At 45.5% G+C, this 24,598-nt stretch overlaps 1 protein-coding gene across 3 annotated transcripts in view; it reads right to left on the minus strand.

Moving 5' to 3' along the window:
• ocrl (OCRL inositol polyphosphate-5-phosphatase) overlaps positions 1-5,486 on the minus strand; it is a 51,385-nt gene extending 45,899 nt beyond the window's left edge. For all 3 annotated transcript variants that reach the window (XM_055643743.1, XM_055643742.1, XM_055643741.1), the window contains exon 1: positions 5,329-5,486. In XM_055643743.1, coding sequence (XP_055499718.1) covers positions 5,329-5,379 — 51 coding nt within the window. In that variant the 5' untranslated portion in view covers positions 5,380-5,486. The remainder of the gene's footprint in view (positions 1-5,328) is intronic.
• Between the last annotated feature and the right edge of the window lie 19,112 nt (positions 5,487-24,598).

A 24,598-nucleotide genomic window follows, 5' to 3' on the forward strand; every position in this document is an offset into this window, starting at 1 on the left:
GGAGAGAAGTAAAAGTATAATAAAAGAGGCATAGATAGGGTAGATAGAATCTTTTCCTCAGGGTGGCAATGTCAAGGATTACTGAGCATAGCTTTGGAATGAGGGGCAAAGATTAAAGGAAATATACTGGGCAGGTTTCTCTCCCAGAGGGTGGTGGGTGCCTAGAACGCACGGGTTGAGGCAGATGCAATAGTGCTGGTTAAGAAGTTTTTAAGAAAAGCACAGTGATGTGCAGGGAATTGATCATGTGCCGGTTAGTTCATTTTGGCAGCATGTTCAGCACATTGTGGGCCAAAGGGCCTGTTCCTGCTGTCCTTTTCTATGTTCCATGGTGGGAAAGGCTAAACTTACCAGCACTGGAAAAGTGAGAGAACAAGCATATTTTTAGAGATAAAGGAATAAAGAGAACAGAGGCAATATCTGTGATAAGATAGAGACTCAAGTTGTCAAAATGGTAATTATTTTTTAAATTGGCAGTCAGAGACAAATTATGAGAGAACGAATTGTGACAGAAAAATACAGTCATTTCTGTGGGGAAAAGTGTTGCTAAATTAATTCCTGTCTATTCAATCTTCTATCAGGTATCGTTTGACCAGTGTAGGAGATCAAGGCGTCCGAAGATCTGTCAGAGTGAGAGTGGGATAGAGAATTTTTTTTTTTCCGTTTTGTTTTGTTTTGTTTATTTTATTAGCAATTAATACAGTACAAAACAATAAAGTGGAACCTAATTTTAGGTGCCAACTATGTCATACCGTAATCCATTCTATGTACGACCTCTAGTTATGATTTGAAAAGGAAGCAAGCAAGACAAGAAAAAGAAAACAATAGAAAGGGGAAAAAGAGGAAAAATAGATGGTAGAGAATAGAAAAACGTGAAGTGTGTATATATAAAAAAGAAAAAGTGGAAAGTAGAAATAGGAGAGAAGGCCCCTTAAAAGAGAAATTTTCAAATCTTTATTCGGAGATGTAATCTATCCACGGCATGAACTGAAATCAGCAATCTTTACGGTACCGATGCATCACATGATTCCAAAAAGTCGATGAAAGGAGCCCAACTCCTTAAGAATTGGTCATATTTATCTATTAATCGGAGTCTCATTTCTTCAAGGCATGCTATGTCCATCATATTCCTAATCCACATTTTTACAGTTGGTATAGCTGTATTTTTCCAAAATTTAAGTATCAATTTCTTTCCAATTATTAACCCATAATTAAAAAAAACATTTTGGTCTTTATTTAAATTGATATCTTCTACTATTATTCCAAATATAATCCATTCCGTTTTAGGTTCTATTCTTGACTTGAAAAGCTTTGTAAATATATCAAATATATCGCTCCAAAATTTATTCAACGTTGTACATTCTACAAATGAATGTGTTATATTAGCTTTTTTCACAGAGAGTGGTGAATCTCTGGAACTCTCTGCCACACAGAGGGTAGTTGAAGCCAGTTCATTGGCTATATTTAAGAGGGAGTTAGATGTGACCCTTGTGGCTAAGGGGATCAGGAGGTATGGAGAGAAGGCAGGTACGGGATACTGAGTTGGATGATCAGCCATGACCATATTGAATGGCGGTGCAGGCTCGAAGGGCCGAATGGCCTACTCCTGCACATAATTTCTATGTTTCTATGAAACAAACATTTATCGCATCTGGGAGAGACGTTTGGGTAAAATTTATTCAACCTCGTTTTTGAATAATATAGTCTATGTAATAATTTGAATTGAATTAAATTATGTCTTGCATTAATGGAACAATTATGTGTGTTCATCAGATACTTTTCCCATCTATCCTTCGAGATCTTTATCATTAGCTCATGTTCCCAATCTTCTCTTAGTGCTTCTGTTGAGGGTAATTCTCTATTTAATATATTATTATAAAAGTATGATATTAGTTTTTGTGAATCAGCCTTAATATTCATTGCTTCTTCTAAAGGGTCTAAAAATATAGTTTGAAATCTATGTGTATATCTTCATAAAGTCACATATCTGTATATATTTAAAATATTGATTATCCTTCAGTTTAAATTTTAATTTTAAATGTTGAAATGATAACAGTTTGCCCAATTCATACATATCTCCTACTTTCCTAATCCCCAGTCTATCCCATTGTTGATATGTTTTGTCGATGAGAGATGGTTTGAATGCGGGGTTGTTCAATAGTGGGGTTAGTACTGAAAGATTATTTAATTTCAAGGATACTTTTATTTGTTTCCAAATTCTTATTGTATTGTGAATAATTGGATTATTCTTATATATTATACTATTCAATTTTATCGGTGAGAGCAAGATCGTTCCTATATCGTATGGATGGCTCTCCTCTTTCTCCATCCTTATCCACTCCAACTGATATGGGACAGAGAATTAAAGTGACAGATGAGGATTTTCCTTTGCACACTAAACTGAGGTGCTCGGCAAAGTAGTCACCCAAATAATTTCTTCAAGAAAGGGCAGATTATTTTAAGAGGATCGAAGGTTTAGTTTGAGAGATACAGCACGGAAAACGGCCCTTCGGCCCACGCCGACCAGCAATCCCCGCACAGTAACACCATCCTACACCCACTAGGGACAATTTTTACATTTACCAAGCCAATTAACCTGTACGTCTTTGGAATGTGGGAGGAAACCGAAGATCTCTGAGAAAACCCGCGCAGGTCACGGGGAGAACGTACAAACTCCTTACAGACAGCACCCGTAATCAGGATCGAACCCGGGTCTCCGGCGCTGTTTTCGCTGTAAGGCAGCAACTCTACTGCTGCACCACCGTGACTGCAGGGGGAAGCTGGAGATTGCAGGGGGAAGCTGGAGATTGCAGGGGGAACTATTGCAGGTGGAAGCTGGAGATTGACAGATTCTTGATTAGTAAAGGTAAAACACTAAATTGGTAGTAGTGCAAATGACTACAACATGTATTGCATCTTTCTGCACAGGAAATGTTTGTTAGAGGTGAATAATAAATCAAGTAGTAGAAGTAATGGTCTCTTTGCAATGCTCTAAGAGGGAAGGGGAAGATGTTCCTGCTGGTGGAATCCCAATGGAGGTGGTAGAATTTATGAACAGTTTGATGCTTATGATAACACATATTCCCAGTAAAAGCGGATGTTGAGAACAAGGAGAATTCTATTATTATTCCTTGGGAACTATTGCAGGGGGAAGCTGGAGATTGACAGATTATTGATTAGTAAAGATTAGTGAGAGTGTCAGGGGTTATGGGGAGAAGGCACGAGAATGAGGTTGAGAGGGAGAGATAGATCAGCCATGATTGAATGGTGGAGTAGACTTGATTGGTCAAATGGCCTCATTCTGGTCCTAGAATTTATGAATACATTGCAAAGGAAAACTCAGACATCTTAAAAAGCATTGAACGTTCCATTGAGCAGATATGATGGTGGAGAAACTAGAAGAAATTAATAGAGTCCTTACAGAAAGCAGAGGCATTTTTCTATGGCTTCCCAAAGAACTAGAAGCAGCACCTGTAATGGTAGATAGGCACAAGGTTTTGGAGTGACTAAGTGGGACAGGCAGCATCTCTGGAGAAAAAGGATGGGTGATGTTTGTGTTGTGGTGGAGGACATCAGACCAGTTCAAATGCATGTTGGATGGTACTGGTCAAAGGGGGAGAAAGTAGACAAGAATTGATTCTTGGGAAGGCTGAAAAAATGCGTCTACCGTTGTAATGACAGAGTACTCCTATTCTTGTGTGTATGCTTATATCAAGTTTGGGGATCAATACTTTCTCTTCCATTTGACCCATTGAGTATTTTCCAACGTGTGTTTCAGATTTCTAACATCTGCATGATTTACTCCATATGCATTTAATACAACAGGGAAGTTTCTTGACTTTCAAATAACTTTGCAGCATTTAAGGACATGTGGTTAAGAGCAGCTATAACACTGCGCAACCAAAACCAAAGCAAACAAAACATCTACAAAAAGTTCGAACACCCAAGAAACAATGGATCATAATGCGATCTACTGATATGAAACCATTTTCAATGACACTGTTCGCTCCAGTTTACTCACACAGTTCCTTCTGTGGTTTTCTGCCTCGTATAATGATGCCCCTTGTAATTTTATGGGGAATGCACAAGTGTACAAAAGCTGTGAAATACATGGTAGCTACATAACAACTCATTTGCACCTTGAGTAATTGAAAACAATTTTGCTTGAGTGCAAAAATGTTTTGTTTCAAAAGCATTTAATACATTTCCAATATTTAATTTGTAAAATGGAATGGCTTCAAAGCCTAATGTTTATCTTAAAAATATTCACATGCAGTTTACCCCTGCAAGAACTGTATAACAAAATCTTAAATGTCAGAATTACTTAGAAATCTTTGATCTGAACATATTGACAAAATTACATTAAAATGGAATGCATAAACTCCTGTCCCGGATTTCTTATCCATATCTCTCCCCAGTAGCAAACATGTACCATTCATGTTATCAGCTCCAAGGTGACACAGTATTTAGAAGAGTATAATTGGTCTCAACACTTTTGTTATTGTGGTAAGGACGGAAAAAGAACGCGAAGGGAATCCCAATTATGTTCCCTTTCCACTGTATCCAAACATACATGCTAACATCAAGCGAAGACTCGTTCTAACTAATACGGATCAATGGGCTACTTGGGCTCGCATAATGAATTGTCATCCTGTGCGGCAACGGAGCTGATCTACCCCTTATAGTAAATAATTGTATCAGGAGTGGAATCCAGCGCATTTGTCTTGTACATAGTATGCAAATTCACATTGATGTCAACAGCACAATTTGGTTATATACGTGTTTAGAAATCGAGCTAGGAAATATCTGTTTCACCTTGGGCAGATTGATACATGCATGTTATTACAATCAACACAAGTTAATCAACATCAAGTTCATTCACATCAACTCCTTGAAAAGGGTAGACTCCAACTGAAATAAAACATTCGTTTAAAACAAATGTTTCTTACATAATGTGCAAGCTTAGCATTCCCTGTAATGATAAACTTGCAATAAGTCGTTCCAACAAATCTAGATGTTGCTTAAACAAGCAGAGAACAAAAAACAGACCAAGAGCGACAAGATGGGACCGTCTCGGCACGTCTCACAAGGCGGGCAAGGCGGGCAAGTGACAACGGTGTAGGTCTAGGGCCTGTTCGGGGCTCCGCGCAGTCGAGCGGCAGGAGATCCCTGGCTGGGCTGGGCTGGGCCGGGCCGGACTTTAGCCAGCGGACTAACCGGTCCATCCTCTGCCCCGGGTGTGGTGCTGTGATTCTCGGTTGCCAGGATCCCAGCCCCATCCTACACCCGCTTGTCAGTTTGTCTCCTGTCTCCGGGTTAAAAGGATATTATCGTAGACTTCTCAGCGACGCCCTTCGCGCTCTCTGCCGTATTGTCCATGGAGGCGATAGAACGATTCACTGTTGAACAGTTGCTGCTGTTGTACAGCGCCCTACCTTCACCTCGGCGCCATCACTTCGCTCGGCCCGACGTCACGCGAGGACGCCCCGCCCACCGCAGCGCTACGCAACGAGCATTACGTTGCCTTGCCCCGCCCCCGGCAACGTAGCTCTTAGCGCAGCACAGCCCCGCCCCCTTTGACGGCAACGTAACCCCGGCATCACAACCCCGCCCATTTATATAATCCCGCCCCTTTCACAGAAGCGCGACAGAAACATAGCCCCGCCCCCCGGCAACAACATATAGAAACATAGAAAATAGGTGCAGGAGTAGGCCATTCGGCCCTTCGAGCCTGCACCGCCATTCAATATGATCATGGTTGATCATCCAACTAGTATCCCATACCTGCCTTCTCTCCATACCCCCTGATCCCTTTAGCCACAAGGGCAACATCTAACTCCCTCTTAAATATAGCCAATGAACTGACCTCAACTACCTTCTGTGGCAGAGAGGTCCAGAGATTCACCACTCTGTGTGAAAAATGTTTTCCTCATCGCGGTCCTAATTTTGTAAGTTTCTATAAGATCCCCCCTCAATCTTCTAAATTCTAGCGAGTACAAACTGAGTCTATCCAGTCTTTCTTCATATGAAAGTCCTGACATCCCAGGAATCAGTCTGGTGAACCTTCGCTGTACTCCCCCTATGGCAAGAATGTCTTTCCTCAGATTAGGAGACCAAAACTGTATGCAATACTCCAGGTGTGGTCTCACCAGGACCCTGTACAACTGCACGGTTGTCCACGGCCCCTACGTCATAGCCCCGCCTCCTATGTCGGCAGCGTAGCCCCGCCCTTTGGCAATACGACCCTGTCCCACCATCTCTCCTTTGTTGACAGCGTAGCCCCGCCCTCCTTTATTGACAGCGCGGCCCCGCCCACGCCTCCGCCGCTGGCAGCATAGCCCCGCCCTCCGACTACGACCGCGCCCCCGGCAACATGGCCCCACCCTCCGGCAGAATAACCCCGCCCCCCCAGAACCATGGCCCTGCCCTCAGAAAGAATAGCCTCGCCCCCAGCGGGCGGCAGCACGACGACCCCTGGCCTCGCCTTGCCGTGGGAGCGCTAGCGGTTGTCAACGCAGTAACCAAGGCGATTGCAGCTCCAGCTGACTGAATAGCCGTTAAGGCCAAAGATCTTTGGTTAAGACTGCAAAAAGCTCACGACACCCTTCAATTACGTGACAAGAAAGACGTTCGCCAGCTGAAACTTTTGTTCCTCTGCATGGATGATGCCTGACTTTAGAGATACAGTGTAGAAATAAGCCCTTCGGCCCACCGAGTCCCTGCTGTCCAGCGATCCCTGTACACTAGCTTTATGGGACCCCCGGGGATAATTTATAGAAGCCAATTAGCCTGCATAGTTGCCGTCTTTAGAGTGTGGAAGGAAACAGGAGCACCCGGAGAAAACTCACGTGGTCACAGGAAGAACATGCAAACTCCTTGTAGACAACACCTGCAGTCAGGATCGAATCGGGGTCTCCACCATAGTACCGACCGAACAGTGTTTCCAATGTTTTCTCTGATTGATTTCCAATTACTCGTTATAATGTGTGGTGCTTTACTACATGTTTCTCACAATGAACAGTCTGTCACTGCGTGCTACGAAGCATTTAATTAATTTGATGAGGCCATGCCTCATAGACTTGCATCCTCGTAGACTGCGAGTGTTATCAGCTAAAAAAATACAAACAATGTGCTGTTTAGAGTGGTAGAACTGATAATGTCCAAATTGTAAAAAATATTTTCTGTACACAAGTAATCTTACAGGAAGGTACTGGCAGACACCACATGCCATTTTTATAGGGGCACCCTGGTCTGGATCAGGCCACAGAAGAGTGAGCAACCACCCTTAGACTTTATCCAACTTTGATGTGACCAGACCCACATTAGATCCGTGAGAAGGATTCCTCAAGTCGGGAAACCTGTCAGGATACTGTGAATCAACCAGATTGAAACAAAGTCAGAATTTAATGGATAGCTACTTCAAATAATGCAACAAATAACGCAAGCTCTCATATTCCTAACAACTGAAAAAGTTCAGGTGATCCAGGATTTAGTGAAATGGCTGATATTGTAGTTTGTTAGAATTGTTCCAATGCAACACTCTTCATGTTGGACCTCAAATGTGTGGACAGCCCAGTGATTAGAGTTGGCTCTTTTGCCCGATGCTAAATCAATAAGGGTGATGATGGATTCCAAACATTTGTTTACTACTAAAACAAAATTGGAACTCTTGATAATGTTAAGAAATAATAATTCCACAATACAGGATACAAAGATTGAATAATATGAATACAAGAGCTTAAGAAAGATGAGTAGGAGTAAGCCTCTTTGAGCCTGTTCCGTCATTCAATCAGAACGTGGTTAATCCGATCTCTGTCTCGGTTCCTATTTTTTGCCTGTTCCCTTTTCACTGATTCGCTTACAAGCCAACAATCTGTTTTGACAATGATTCAATTGTTCATGGTAATATTTTAGCCTCTACATCTCTAAAGAGTGTAGAGACTGAATTATGAACGATTCATGATTCTCGGAAAGAAGACATTTTTTCTGACCATTTTAGGTAATCCATATTGATATAGGCAAAATATATTGTGAAACTATGCCCAACATTTCTAGATTCTCTAGATACTGTAGTGTAAGGCTTGGATAGGGTGGATGTGGAGAGGATGTTTCCACTAGTGGGAGACCAGATGTCATAACCTCAGGATTAAAGCATGTTGCTTTAGGAAGGAGATGAGGAGGAATTTTTTTTAGTCAGAGGCTGGTGAAACTGGAATTCTTTGCCATAGAAGGCTGTGGAGGCCTAGTCAATAGATATTTTTTAAGGCAGATAGATTCTTGATTAGTACGGGTGTCAGAGGTTATGGGGAGAAGGCAGTAGAATGGGATTAGGTGGGAGAGATAGATCAGACATGATTGAATGGCAGAGTGGACTTGATGACCTAATTCTGCTATCACTTATTCTGACATTAGAGAGAACAATCTCCAGCATTCAACTCATCAAGGCCCTCAGAATCTTAATTTTTATATCATCTTTCATTCTGCTAAAATTAGTTTATGGCAAAATTATGCAGCATCTCCTCAGAAAATAAGCCGTTCATTCCACGAATCAACCTGCTGAGCTGTCTTACTTGCAAGTATCCCTCCTCTTAAATAAAAAGCAAAATTGTACAGAGTGCTCTGATTGTACTTCCAAAAAGATCCAAATTGTAGCAAGACTTGCTTGCTTTTTTCTCCTTTTTTTTGCGGTGGTTAGCAACCGAGAGATCCAGTATGCCTTGGCTGATTGAGTGCAAGTGTTTGGTGAAACGGTCACTGAATTTACTCTTGATCTTGCTTGATGTACAGGAAGCCACATGGGGAATACAGGATGCATTACATGAGGTTAGAGGCGGTGCAGTGAACCACTGTCTCACTTGGAAGAACTGGGGTCCCTGGATGGAGGTGATGTAGGACGTGCAGGGGCAAGTGTTATATCTCCTGCGGTTGCAGGGGAATGTACCTGGGGAGGGGGTGGTTTGGGTGGGAAGAGATGAGTGAACCAAGGAGTTAAGGAGAGAGCAGACTGCAGAAGGCAGAAAGGGGTGTGAATGTGAAGTTAACCTATTTCTCCCCTCCACCTACATTACTTTCTCTAGCTTCATAATTTGCAACTTCAATCTTTTTGACTCACACTTCTGTCTTTTCATCTCTGACTTTTGTCCAACTATCTGCCTGTCAAAAAATCCCCTCTGAACAGGTCTGACAAGCCATGCAGTTCAAGGGCCATTGCAGGTGGATAATAAATTCTTAAGATAGACATAAAATGCAGGAGTAACTCAGCGGGTCAGCCAGCACCTCTGGAGAAAATTGATCCGTATGAAGAAGGATCCCAACCCAAAGCATCACATATCCATTCTCTCCAGAGATGCTGCCTGATCCGCTGAGTTACTCCAGCATTTCGTGTCTATCTTTTGTATAAAACAGCTTTTGCAGTTCCTTTTTATTTCTTTTTATTTTTATATCCTTCATCCTTCGAATGATTTTTCAAAATGGGTTCATTCATTTTCAAACCATTTTGATTTTCTCAAATTAATTTTTTGAATTCCGTGTTGCTGTATTTTGTGGGTTAAACTGAGTGGTTACATTTTGAAAGATTGGTCACTGAAGCAAAATTAGGTTGTTTATAAAGCTACTTATCGCACATCTTTAAATACATTGAAGTGATTCACATAAAGTAACAATTTTTGCGTAGTTTTTTTTGTATGCAGCTGGGCTTGAGAAACAACAATGGAATGCATTACCAATTAATCTATCTTTTGCAGTGAAAAGTCACCCTGGACTCCCTGTTCTTCTTTGGATGTATACTAGAATAAGCAAAACATGTGGACAGGGCCTTGGGTTAATATCTCATCTGAAGGCCACACTTCCAAAAATGCAGCATTTCTTGTTTAGTTGAAATGTTTCAACGATTCCTTTGCAATCTGTGCCTCAAGTAAACTTTTATTTTGGCATGTTGACTGATACACCAGTGTGTTGATTACGTTTTTTTGTTTGCTTCACTATAAATTCACACTGTCTGTGGCAATATGCTACCTGCATCTGATGTTATTTCCTTCAGATTCAACACTATATACTATCAACCACATTCACTTTCATTGTCTCTAGCCTCCAGAACTTATTCTGCACCCTTTTGATAACTCACAATGGGAAGGAGAGCTGGGAAGGGGGAGGAGGAAGAAAACAAGGGCTATCTAAAATTAGAGAATTCAATGTTGATATCGCTGGGGTGTAGACTACCCAAGCGAAATACCCAAGCTTGTCTCCTCACTACATTTATTGCTGGCTCCAGTCGCAAATCTGAGTTTTCGAGTGATCTGTGCAAGGCATTCATTGATGCTGGAATTCCACTGTGGAAATTGGATAACAAATCTCTGAGGTTTTTTAGAAAAATACACAGAGGAACATATACCAAGCAAGTCATCATTACACAAAAATTATGTTGACAGCAACTTCAGCATTGTTGTGCAGAAAATTAGAGATGAAGTTGTACGCACCAAAATATGGATCTCAATAGACGAGACAACCGATGCAGTGGGGAGATATGTTGCCAATGTGGTCATCGGTACACTGGAGGCAGGTCAACCATCAAAGGAGTATTTGTTGACATTGGAAGTATTGGAGAAGTCAAAAAGCTCAACTATTGCTCAGTTGTTTATATCTTCAGTTGCTGTACTTTGGCCAGAAGGTATAAAACACGAGAATGTTCTTCTGTTTGTGACTTAAAGTTTTATTCCCCAAAATGTTGGATTTGACATGCTTAGCTCAAAGACTTCATAGAATTGCCAAGCACATGCATAGCTTGTTTCCAAATGTCAATCACCTAGTTTCCAATGTCAAGAAAATCTTCCTCAAAGCACCGTCACGTGTGCAGTCGTTCAAGGAAATGCACCCGAGATTCCGCTACCTCCTCAGCCCGTTTTGACAAGGTGGGGTACATGGCTCTCTGCTGTACTCTACTATGCTGCAAATTTTGAAAAGATAAATGAATTTGTCAACTGTTTTGAGGAAGAAGAATCTGCTGCAGTCAGGATCGTCAGTGAAATCATGCAGAAAATGTCTCCCCACTGCGATCTTGTGTTTATTGTTTCAAGTTTTGCAAACTTCCCACAAGTTATCACTTACCTTCAGAAATGTGGCGAAACATTAGTGAATAACTTGCAGGTTTTCAACAAAGTACCTGATGATTTTCGTAAAGTTCCTGGCGATGTCGGTAAAGACATACAAGGGAAATGTGAGAGTGATTTTAGCTAACCAAGATCTTGAAAAAATACAAAACATGGTTAAAGTTCTCAAAGGTAGTTGTAATGCACAAGATATCATCATGAATATAGAGTCTGTAGCTTGTTTCGGGTATGCACCAGTGACCTTAGCTGAGGTGGGAAGAGGTTTTTCACAACTGAAACATATTCTGTCTGACAGACCGCATAGTTTAACACCAGATAATTTGAAAAAAATGATAGTAATTATGTGCAACCAGGCAACTGTGGTAATGTAATGTAGTTTACCTTTATATTATCATTTTTTACCATATTTTGGTAGTGGAAATAAATGGCTTTTTATTCCTTTTTTGTCAATAAATGCCTTTTTTGTAATTTTATTGTGCCTTTTTGCCTGCCTATTTAGTGCCTAAACATCCTGGCTCTAGTGATAAGAATAGAGAGATCTGAAATAAATGTGCATGTGATTAGGATCTGGAATGCTCTGCTGAGTAGCAGCGGAGGCACATTCAGTTATAACATTCAAAAAGGAGCTGGCTATGTATCTGAAATACAAGAATTGTCGTGACTTTGGTTGTAGAGTCATAGAGTGATCTAGTGTGGAAACAGGCCCCCCAGTCAGTGGAAATGTCCGCAGGCACCACAAAACTGACCAACATGTTTTGGCAAGTCGAGACAGTTGAGTAAAGTAAAATTCTTTAATTTAAACGACAATAAAGCGATTTCCTCAAATGCGTATTGAGCAGCCAAAAATACGAAGATTCTTCTAACAGGGTGGAGCTTGAATGAATACCTTACCAAAAGCCCACGTGAACACTCCCATGATCACGTGACAGCGCCAACCAATAGCGAGTGTTTGTGACTTCCCAGGCCACCACTAGGTGCCGCTATAGGACTCCCCCCAGAACCCGACGTTCGGAACTGAGCAGGAGACCGGACCCGGCGACCGACTGAGTGGAAACAAGGGACGGGACGGGCGATACAAATGGGACTGGTGAAACAGAGCCAGGAAATGGTAACAGTGCAGTGGTAACAGGTGCAAAGGGTGAAGGGGAGACAGGCACAACAGGTGCCACCGGAACGACCGGCCCTAACACCGGGGTTGAGCCGCCACCACCACTGGGCTATCGACATCCAGGTGGGCGGGCTTAAGGCGAGTGACTGAGACGATATCCTCCTTGCCCCCGCCATCCAAAAGGAAAGTCACGACGCCGGGGTGCAACACCCGGAAAGGACCCTCATAAATCCGCTGCAGAGGTGACCAGTGCGAGTCCCTGCGGAGGAAAACAAACAGGCAGTTCTTAATGTCCGGCGGCACATACACTGGGGCTGTCCCATGCCGCGAGGTGGGAACAGGAGCCAGGCCGCTCACTATCTTCTGGAGACTCGCCAAAACGGCCGAGGCAGGCTCCGGTTGCCCCCGAGCCGCAGGAAGGAAATCCCCGGGTACCCGCAATGGAGAGCCGTACACCAGCTCAGCGGATGACTTGTCCAGGTCCGCTTTAGGGGTCGTACAGATGCCCAACAACATCCAAGGCAACTGGTCGACCAAGTCCGGACCAGTGAGCTGTGCCTTCAGTGGCGATTTCAGATGCCGATGGAAACGTTCCATTAACCCGTTGGCCTGAGGGTGATAGGCGGTGGTGTGGTGCAACTGCGCCCCGTACAGCTGCACCAGAGCCGCCCACAAAGCGGAAGTTAACCGAGTCCCCCCGGTCAGTGGAAATGTCCGCAGGCACCCCAAAACGAGCAATCCAATGGGCTGCGAAAGCCCGAGAACAGGACGAGGCGGAGGTGTCCATTAGCGGTATAGTCTCAGGTCATCTCGTAAAATAATCCATGATGGTGAATAGATGCGTGGCACTGCGAGACAGTGGTCGTGAACCCAACAAATCCATGTGGATGTGCTGGAAACGGCCAGAGGGAGCCACAAAATCTTGTACCGGTGCCTGCACATGACGGTGGACCTTCGACGTCTGGCAGGGGATGCAGTGTCTGTGCCAAACCGCGACCTGCTTACAGAAGCCCTGGCAGACGAATTTGTCCACCACCAGCGCAGAAGTTGCCCGGATTGAAGGGTGGGCCAGGCCATGGATGACGTCGAATACCTGGCACCGCCAACCCACGGGGACAATACGGTGTGGTCTCCCAGTGGACACATCACAGAGGACCGACACTCACGTTGAGCCGAAACGGACGTTGGCCAACCGCAATTCGGAAGTGACCGTCCTGTAACTATCCATCTCATCACCCGTGTGCTGTGCCTCAGCGAGCCCCGCATAATCCACGCCAGGGTCCACGGCCGTCACCGCCGGGAGGGCAGGGCAGGACAGAGCATCGGCAACCATGTTGAGCTTACCGGCCACATGCTGAACATCCGTGGTAAATTCGGACACGAACGCCGGGTGCCGTTGCTGCCGGGGGGACCAGGGGTCGGACACCTTGGCCAAGGCGAACGTCAGGGGCTTGTGGTCAGTGAAAGCCGTGAACGGTCTGCCCTCCAGAAAATACCGAAAATGTTGGATAGCCAGATGTAGGGCGAGGAGCTCCCGGTTGAAGGCGCTGGAGCTGCGCTCTGGGGCCCGCAGATGACGGCTGAAAAATGTCAGCGGCCATCGATGAACTGCTCGAGCACCCCTTCAACAGCCGTATCAGAGGCAAATACCATGAGGGCAGTCGAGGCAGCGGCCCGCGGGTGCACCAGCATGGTGGCTTTGGCCAGCGCCTCCTTCACACCATCGAACACAGCTACAGTCTCGGCGGTCCACACGAGGTCCCGTGGTTTACCGGCGAGGTACTGAAACAGAGGGAGCATGATCCTGGCAGCCGCCGGCACGAAGCGATGGTAAAAGTTCACCATGCCGACAAACTCCTGCAGCCCCTGGACGGTGAGCAGCCAAGGGAACTACCGGATGGCCTCCACCTTGGTGGGTAACGGGGTCGAGCCCTGCGAGGTGACATGATGCACCAGGAAGGAAATGGAGCGGAGGCCGAACTGGCACTTAGCGGGGTTGATTACCAGTCCGTGGTCCTGGAGCCTCTGGAACATGGACTGTAGTGTTCCTGTTGGGAGCGGCTGGCGACCAGAATGTCATCTAGGTAGATGAATATGAACTCTAACCCTCGACCCACCATGAGCCATTGGAAAGCCTGCGTGGCATTCTTTAATCCAAACGGCATGCGCAGCCACTCGAAAAGGTGACATTCGAGATGGTGGCAGTCTTAGGCACGTCGTTAGGGTGAACAGAAATCTGTTGGTAGCCGCGGACCAGGTCCACCTTGCAAAAAAAGATGGGTTTTCGCGGTCGTAATGGTGTTCAAGTGCCGATAATCCCCGCACGGTGTCCACCCCCTAGATGCTTTAGGGACCATATGCAATGGGGATGCCCATGGGCTATCAGAGCACCACACGATTCCCATGTCCTCCATCTGTCTGAACTCCTCCTTCGCAATCCGCAGCTTGTCGGGCAGGAGCCTGCGTGCCCGTGCATGCAGTGGAGGGCCCGCGGTGGGAATATGGTGTACCACTCCGTGCTTAAGGGCAGTCGCACAAAAACGGGAGGTGAGAAGCCCTGGGAACTCGGTGAGCAGAGAGGCATACGAGCCCCCTCCATCGGTTACCGCGCTCAGCTGCTGGCTGGGAGGTTCTGCGGGCCGCGGTAGAATGATAGCACACCGGTAGAAAGAGGCGCCTGTCTCGCACGTCCACCAGAAGTGAAAAGGCCTGGAGGAATTCGGTGTCCAACAACGGTTGGGCCAATTCCGCGACGGTAAAAGTCCAGGAATACGGGCGGAAGTCAAAAATGAGGGAAAGAGTCCACGTGCCATACGTGCGTAAGGTGCTACGGTTGATGGCGGTCAGGATGGGGCCTCGTTTGCCAGCTCGGGTGTCCAGTCCAGTTGGGGGGAGGATGCTCACGATAGCCCCGGAGTCCACTAGGATACGAAGTCCGGAACGGCCGTCCTGAACATAGAGGCGGTGATACCCGAGCGCAATGGCCTCTACTGACGATCGGCCGTCCATATAGAGCAGGCGAGCGGTGCGATTGCGGCGGCTGAGCCCAAAAGTGCGGAGCAGCAGGGCCTTGAGGCCCTCGTACTTGCCGATTGCTGGAGGATCCTGCAGGTAGGGCAGCAAACGGGTGGTCGTCTCCTGGCTAAGCGCCCCGACCACTTAGAAATATCGGGTGGCATCTGCGACGATATTTCTGAGGTGGAATTGGGCCTCAATGTGGGTGAACCACACTTGAGGCTGCTCCGCCAAGAAAACGTGCAGTTTCAGGCCCACGCCGTTTTGTTGGGGCGTTGGGGTTAGCGGCGGCTTGCATGATTGAAGTCCGAATAAACGATCGGACTGACGGGGTCACCACTTTGGCGAGTCGAGACGGTTGAGTAAAGTAAAATTATTTATTTTAAATGACAATAAAGCGATTTACTCAAACGCGTTTTGAACAGCCAAAATTACGAAGCTCCTTCTAACAGGGTGGAGCTTGAATGAATGCCTTACCAAAGGCCCGTGAAAACACTCCTGCGATCAAGTGATTGTGCCAGCCAATAGCGAGGGTTTGTGATTCCCCAAGCCACCACTAGGTGCCGCTACAATGTCCCACCTGACTGCATTGCCCCATACCCCTCTAAGCCTGTCCTATCCATATTTCCAAATATTTATTAAATGTTGCGATACTATCTGCCTTAACTACCTCTTACTACCTGCCTCAACTACCTCCTGGTATAGCAGGGAATTAGATCATTCAGCCTTTCAAATATGTAGCCTCTCCATGTACGAGGAATCCACTCCCTTGCTGCCAAGGCCAAGTTTTTCATCACATGCACAAGTATGGTGAGGTACAAGTATAATGAAACAAATATTGTCATTGTACCCAGGCCTTAACGAGCTTGTACACATGCCTGTACTTAAATTTGATGCCAGGGGAGTAGATTCCTCTTACATGGAGACGCCATCGATTTGATGAGCTAAATTATCTTGTTTCATGCCACAACCATTCTGTGAATCTGGGGACATGGAAATCTCTCTGGAAGTTGCATGGGTTTTACAGAGCTGTGATTATGTGAACATCAGAAGAACTGTGTGCTACTGGCATGCAGATTTAAGGTCATAATATCTATCAAACTTGTGAAGCCATCAGGGGCATTGCTGTCTGCGGGCAGCAATTTATATCAGCGAGGGATAATGAAACGATTTCAAGTTAATGTATACTTCTCAGTGTACAGGTGCAGGAATATTTTGGCAAAGAACAGGGACTCGGCTGTTTGGCTGTCCTCTTGCCCATGGTATGCAGCAAACACGAGTAAAAAAAAAAGAAGTGGTTTTCCCACTAAACTAAAAGGAACCCAATTTCAGGTACTGACGATATTGAACAAGTTCAAAATAAATATTTCTTTGGAAAGGTTTGATTATGTTGCTGACTATAGCCACTCAGAAAAGCCACATATTTCCAGTTTCAGCCATGCTTTAATACATTGTTTGGCTACTACCATAACATTTTTGGCCAGAGTGAGTCCCACTGTAAATCGGAAGAGCAGCATCTCATATTTTGCTTGGGTAGTCTCCACCCCAGTGGCATGAACATTGATTTCTCAAATTTCAGGTAGTCTTTGCTTTCTCCCTCTTTCCCCTCCCCTTCACAGCTCTCCCACTGCCCACTGACTCCGCCTCTCCTTTTCTTCTTCCCGCCCCCTCCCTCCCCCACATTAGTCTGAAGAAGGGTCTCAATCCGAAACGTCACCTATTCCTTCGCTCTATTGATGCTGCATCACCCGCTGAGTTTCTCCAGCATTTTTATCGACCTTCGATTTTTCCAGCATCTGCAGTTCCTTCTTAAACATAACAATTTTGGTGGGAACTTGTTTTTTTCTGCCCATGAGATAAAAGAGCTAAAACTAATGCTGCCAATGCAGCTGTTCAACTAAATGTTACAAAAGATATTGCAATAGCTGACGATAAAAGCAGAGAATCGTTAAAATAAATATATTTTGACATGATGTTATACTTTATTACAAACAATGTTTTATAAATTCAAATCATTTTGTATCTTGGCCAAGAATTAGACAGCAAAAGGTTTAATTTCTTTGGTCCTGGTAATAAGGTACTTTTCGAAAACCATAGAAAAATAGGTGCAGGTGTAAGCCATTCGGCCCTTCGAGCCCGCACCGCCATTCAATACAATCATGGTTGATCATCTAAAATCACTACCCCATTCCTGCCTTTTCCCCATATGCCTTGATTCCTTTAGCCCTAAGAGCTAAATCTTTACTCTCTCTTGTGAACACAACCAGTGTATTGGTTTCCACTGCTTTCTGTGGTTGAGAATTCCACAGATTCACAACTCTCTGGGTGAAAAAGTGTTCCTTCATCTCAGTCCTAAATGACCTACCTCTTATTCGTGACACCTAGTTCTGGACTCCCCTAACATTGGGAACAATTTTCCTGCATCTAGCCTGTCCAATCCTTTCAGAATTTTATATCTATACTATTACTAAAACTCTCATATTGACAGTTGTAAATAAATTTGTGCAAAAACTCTACCCTATATCGCTATGATTTTTTTGCCATCTTACTCACTGTTCTCATATACTCCAAGACACCAAGTTTTGTTCCGATCGGTCAAATAATAGAAAGGTTATGAAGGTTTAAAAAATCATGAGATTGGCAGATTGGTCTGCTCGCCTGTCAGTCACCATGAAGGTAACGGCCCTTCTGGGGGCCAGGAGAATAAAGCCTCGGAGGCCTGGAAGACCATGAGTGAGAATTGAGTCCAGAACTGTGAGTCTACACCATGCTGACTGAACTGTGAGTCCATGCCTTGCTGACTGAACTGTGAGTCCACACCGTGAGTGACTGAACTGTGAGCCTATACCATGAATGACTGAACTGTGAGTCCAAGAGTCCATTCGGCCCACAATGTGCTTACTAGCCCTCTGGAAACCAGTCCCTTCGGCCCACAACACCCATCCTAGCGCTCCAGAAAGCCCCTCCCCCACTGGCCACCAATATTGGAATTGGTGGAGAGGTGGAATATTATGTTGGGGGACCAGCCTTCCCGTGTGAGAATGGGACCCAACGTGTCCCACTTAGTCTAGTGTTTCTCTAAGAATCCTCTCATCCTTCTAAATTCCAGTGAATACAAGCCCAGTCGACCCATTCTTTCATCATACATCAGTCCCGCCATCCCAGGAATTAACCTGGTGAACCTATGCTGCATTCCTTCAATAGCAATAATGTCCTTACTCAAATTAGGAGACCAAAATTGCACACAATACTTCAGGTGCGGTCTCATTAGGGACCAGTACAACTGCAGTAGGACCTCAGGTACACAAAAAAGCTGGAGAAACTCAGCGGGTGCAGCAGCATCTATGGAGCGAAAGAAATAGGCAACGTTTCGGGCCGAAACCCTTCTTCAGACTGATCGGGGGCGGGGGTGGGCTGGGACCTCCTCAATAGTCAATAGTCAATAGTCTATTTAATTGTCATTTGGACCCCTGGAGGTCCAAATGAAATGCCGTTTCTGCAGCCATACATTACACACAAATAGACCCCAGACACAACATAATTACATTTTACATAAACATCCATCACATAGCTGTGATGGAAGGCCAAAAAAAAGCTTATCTCTCCACTGCACTCTCCCCCCCCCCGATGTCAGAGTCAAAGTCAAAGCCCCCGGCTGGCGATGGCGATTGTCCCGCGGCCATTAAAGCCACGCCGGGTGGTGCGAGGTCGCACACCGGGTCTTGGTGTTAAAGACCCCGGTGTGCGCTCGCAGAGTCCCGCGGCCATTCCAAGCCGCGCGGGGCAGTGGTGTTAGGCCCCGCTCCAGGAGCTCTTCGACCCCACAACTCGGGCGGGAGAAGTCGCCGTTGCAGGAGCCCCGAAAAGCGGTCTCCCTCCAGGGATCCGCGGGCTCCCGGTGCCGCCGTCCGCAGACCCGCAGTAGCAGCCTCCGCATCAGCAGCAGCAGCAGCAGCAGCAGCAGCGCTCCTCCACCGCTCCACCCGCTCCGGTCTCGGCCAGCTCCGCGACGGTGAGTCGTAGCACCAGAGTCCCCGGCTTCTTCCTGTTGGAGGCCGCTCCTTGTTGCGGCCCCAACGACAACTGAGACCCGACGAGAAAAATTCGGGTCTCCAGTGCAGGGAGAGATTCAAAAGTTGCACCTCCCTTTTCCTAATCTGGCACCATTCTGATAATAAGCTGCCTTCCTGTTCTTGCCACCAAGGTGGATAACCTCACATTTATCCACATTATATTGCCATGCATCTGCCCACTCACTCAACCTATCTAAGTCACCCTGCAGCCTCATTGTATCCTCATCACAGTTCACACTGCCACCCAACTTTGTTTCATCCGCAAACTTGGAGATATCACATTTAATGCCTCATCTAAATCGTTAATCTATATTACTAAAAGTCTGATCTTGACCACTTCCTGTTGTACTGTATATTGATTTTAGAAAAAACACTGCCACTTGCGCCTGTGATTTTTGGCCATCTTACTCAGAGTCCTACTGTGCAGGAAAAGAGGATTTTTCCCATCAATGAAAAATAAGAGAGTTATTAGTGTTTAAAAAATGTTGAGATTCTCTCTCCTGATTGACATATCCCTCTCAACCTTTCCTATCCATGTGCCTCTCCAAATGTCTTTTATTGTAACTGCCTCATGCACTTTCTCTGGCAGCTTGCTCCACATACCCGGTAATGAAATTGCCCCTCATGTGCCTTTTAAGTCTCTACCCAACTTATCCATGTAACTCAGGCCCTGGGTTCCTGGCAACATTGTCATAAATCAATGCCTTGACTGATGAAGGCCAGCGGGCTGAATGCTTTCTTCATCACCTCGTCCACCATTAATTCCAACATTCAGGCAACAATGCATTTGTACTACTAGATTGCTCTATCCTGCAATACTCCTCAGGACCCTAGTGAAATTCCTACCCTGGTGTGACTTCTCAAAAAGCTACACCTCACACTTACTGAATTGAATGCCATTTACCAATCCTTGGCCTGTTTATCTATCATTGCGAGACACTTCTCTAGATTCTCGCTGCTCATCCTTGGCACCACCTGTGACTGATTGCAGCAGGGATATCCATGATCTCAGATTATCAAAGTAGCTTGGATCTTTATTATCATAAACCTCACCGGCAACTCACCGCTGCTTCCCCTTCCTCTTACTCCTGTTAGGAAGCTGCATGCTACATTTATGCTTGTTTACCTTTATTAAAATTACATTGCTGGATGAAGAGAGAAGAAACTTTCAAATCTTATGCCCAGCTTGTACTGTGCCCCATAAAGGACCGTGCATGATTTTGCAAGGGAATCAGCTGTTGGTTCAATGAATGCCCCACCATTGTGGAGGCAGTCTGCTGCCTGGCAAATTTAGCGAGGGGGATGTATCTTGTGTGCCTTAATGTTATACTTGAATTTGTGTTTATTGAGGGTTGCCTACAGGATACATGCATAGAATTTTGTAAATTAATATAGGACTGTATCATTACCACTGTTGTGTGGTAAATGTGGTAACTATGTAGTGTGGTAATTATGTTCTAAACATTTTTGAAGAGTGTGGTAACTATGTTGTAAACTTGTTTGAGAATAAGGTCACACCTTCACATATCTGGACACATTGTGAAATTCTTTCAACATTGAATCATAGGCCCGGAAATTGCAGAGCATGGTGATAGTTCTCTTGCTACCATGTCTCGGGCACTTCTGCAAAAGGCTCTGCTCTGTCTCCTCTTACACAAAGTAGACTTTCATTGACTTGCACGCACTATCTCCATGCTCCTTGGTCCCAGTGTTGCACCATGAAACACACAATATTTGCTTTGACCTATTTGCCGATGTTGGGAGTGTTGGAGCTGCAGTTCATGCTGTTTCACTGCTTTACCAGAGCTGATATCAGAAAGGTCACACATATTCAGTCATATGCAGTCTGAAGAAGGGTATCGACCCAAACCGCCACCTATTCCTTTCCGCCAGATATGGTATGGTACTTTATTTGTCACATGTACCGATGTTTTTGTACATGGTTCAGTACAAGTATCATTATACATGAGCATTTAAGCACCTCAGATAAGCAGCTCAGATACAGTACAAGCATACTGTTTCAGTAGTACACTGAGACAGTATACAGAGTTGTCAGATGCTGCCTGGCCTGCTGAGTTACTCCAGCTTTTTGTGTCTATCTTCATTGTAAACCAGCATCTGCAGCTCCTTCCGTCACATTTTGACTACTCCACTGCAACATCTCCTCAAGGTATGCCTATTTTGAAGAAGTTTGCCTCCTCTCTCTGACGAGAGTTCTGCTACATTATCTCTTGTTTCACCCCCTCTGTGATTCCTCATGCTCTACAGCTCTATGGCCATATTTTAACCCAGACTCCCTACCATAGCCTTGAGGAGTCTGAAGAAGGGTCTCGACTTGAAACATCACCTACTCCTTTTCTCCAGCATTTTGTGTCTACACATATTCATTGTGCTATTTCCCATATGAGGCAATATTTGCCATTTCAAACCTTACAACTTAGTTGTTACCTGGTGGGAATTGGATATTGCAATGAAAGCAATAATTTTCATAATTAGTGCATGAGAAAATCATTATGGTGTTTTAATGATGTTTCTTCAGCTGTTTCCAATGTAGAGTTGGTCGAGCTACCCAACCTTGGAATTAATTCTGCTGGGTGCATGTCAACACAATTGAAATACTGACAGCTGTTATGAAATTTCACTACCATCTGGTGCCTGGAAATGAGGCTATTGGATTTGTGCCTTCAGCCCTCAGAAATCCCACAATGTGCAACATCACCATTCATATATGTGTGACTAAACAAGATCATTCTTAGACACAGCAGGTCCCGTGGCATCTGTGGAGGGATAGACACAAAATGCTGGAGTAACTCAGCGGGTCAGGCTGCATCTCAGCATCTGTGGAGGGAAATGGACAAAATGTAGAAACAAAGAACTGCAGACATTGGTTTGTGCCAAAGATAGACAGAAAGTGCTGGAGTAACTCAGCGGGTCAGGCTGCATCTCTGGAGAAAAATGATGGGTGCCATTATAGGACAGGATCCTTCCCCAGACTAGGAAGGGTCCTGACCCAAAATGTCACCCATCCTTTTTCTCCAGCGATGCTGCCTGACCTGATGAATTATTCCAGCAGCTTACGTTTATCTGAGGAAAATGGACAGGTAGCATTTCAGGTCGGGACCCTTCTTCAGACTGATAATTCAAAGGCCTGTTTCATTCTCTTCCACTGAAACTGGGTTATGATATCCAGTATACAATTCTTCATTTTTTTCAGGTAGATTCAGAGCTTGTACAGGTGCACAACCTTTTATCCGACGATCCAAATAACGAAAACCTCCGAATAGCGACATTTTTTTCGGTCCTTGAAGAAAGGTCCTTGAAAACGTTCACCGAGGGCGGCCCGCAGAGGTGACAGCGGAACCTCCGGTCGGTCCTCGAAGAAAGGGGAACTAAATCCCCATTCATAAAAGAGAAGGTGAGGGTATATTGCGCGGGAGGGTTAATAATTGACAATCTGCTGCTGCCTGCCCGCTGAGTTAAAAAGTTCCCACGGTAGACTCACGATACACAGTGTATCGTGAGTCTTGCGTGGGAACACGCTCCCCGTAGGGATCGAAGCTGATGGTGTGCAAGGTGCGTCTTGGTCTTGAGGTTGCGGATGAGGGGGCGCAGCTCGGGCTGTGACGTCTCCGGCCACCCCCCTGTACAGGAGCTGAGACTGGGAACTGTGGGGTTGTTTGCAGTTGCAGAGGGAGGGGGCAAGGGCGGTAAAGTTCCCAGTCTCAGCTCCATTCCAGGGAGGTGGCCGGAGACGTCAGGACCAACGGGACACCGACTGCAAGCACGGAGATCCCAGAGACTAGCAGCCAGCAGCAACTCTAGCCCAGCCCCGCTCCAACTCCAGAGGAACCCGGGTTGCGGATGAGGGGGCGCAGCTCGGGCTGTGGGCGAACTGCCACTTGTCGCTGTAGCGGCGCATCGGGGAGCGGGTTCTTGTTGGTCCTGATGTCTCCGGCCACCCCGCTGGACAGGAGCTGAGAGACGTCAGGACCACCACAAGCCGCTCCCCGATGCGCCGCTACAGCGACAAGTGGCAGTTCGCCCACGGCCCGAGCTGCGCTCCTTCATCGGGACACCGACCCCCAGGCCCACTGCAAGCACGGAGACCCCAGAGACTCACAGCCAGCAACAACTCTAGCCCAGCCCCGCTCCAACTCGAGTTGCGGATGAGGGGGCGCAGCTCGGACTGTGGGCGAACTGCAACTTGTCGCCGTAGCGGCGCATCGGGGAGCGGCTTCCTCTGGAGTTGGAGGGACAGGGAGACACAGCGGCTTTTGAGAATGGTGGGCAATCTCTTCCAAAGTTCTACCCACACAGTCAGTACACCTCTCCTACACTTGTCTCCCGCACTAAGATCATCTCGCAGAGAATGATCCCAGCCTAACCCTCCCTCTCTCTCCTATTCTGCAAGTAAAAACTACATTGAACTCAAACTCGCGATTGAGTAACTGCCGGGATCAAGGCGCAAACTCGCGACCTTGCGGATATGAGCCGAGCACTCTGCCACTGCGCCAGCCGTTAAAATCTACGCTAAAAAATCTTCCATTCCGAAAGCCGAAAAATTCTGAATTACGAAAAGTGTCCGGTCCCAAGGCTTTCGGATAAAAGGTTGTGCACCTGTAATACTTATTTTATTGCTTATAATTCAGCCACAACTATTTAGATACATTGCATTATCTTATTAAAATGCTCAAATTTGTTCAAATCTGTTGTTTTTGATATCAGGGAGACACTAATAATATTTCAAAATACCAGGACATATTTTGGAATACAAGGTATACAAAATTCCTGGAGAAACTCAGCGGGTGCAGCAGCATCTATGGAGCGAAGGAAATAGGCAACGTTTCGGGCCGAAACCCTTCTTCAGACAAGGTACATTTCTGATAGTTAAATGCTTTTCTCATCTAAAATATTGCCTTTGCTTTCTATCCCATTCATGTTACCATTGTCAATGCTGCTTTGAACTTAACTGTGGTGCTTTCTAGATGTTGCCTTGCCTTCTCTTCCTACTCTCTGAATCTTCCTTGTGTTCAAGTCAAAGTTTAATGCACTGTGGATTACACTCATTCATTCCTCACTTGAATTCAAAGTTGAATTCGAGGAAAATAAAGTTTTGTGAAGGATTAAAAAGGGTTCATTATTAACAATTACTTGCATATGGGTTGTATCCAAATATGTGCAAGAAGAAGGAGAGGAATTTAGGAAAAGGTGAAGTGAAATGTGGGGAGGTCATATTAGATTAGAAATACATTTATTTAAACCTGACTACAAAATGGGATAAATCTAACCTAGTCGAT

This window comes from Leucoraja erinacea, chromosome 12 (assembly GCF_028641065.1).
Source record: "Leucoraja erinacea ecotype New England chromosome 12, Leri_hhj_1, whole genome shotgun sequence".
NCBI lineage: Eukaryota > Metazoa > Chordata > Chondrichthyes > Rajiformes > Rajidae > Leucoraja > Leucoraja erinaceus.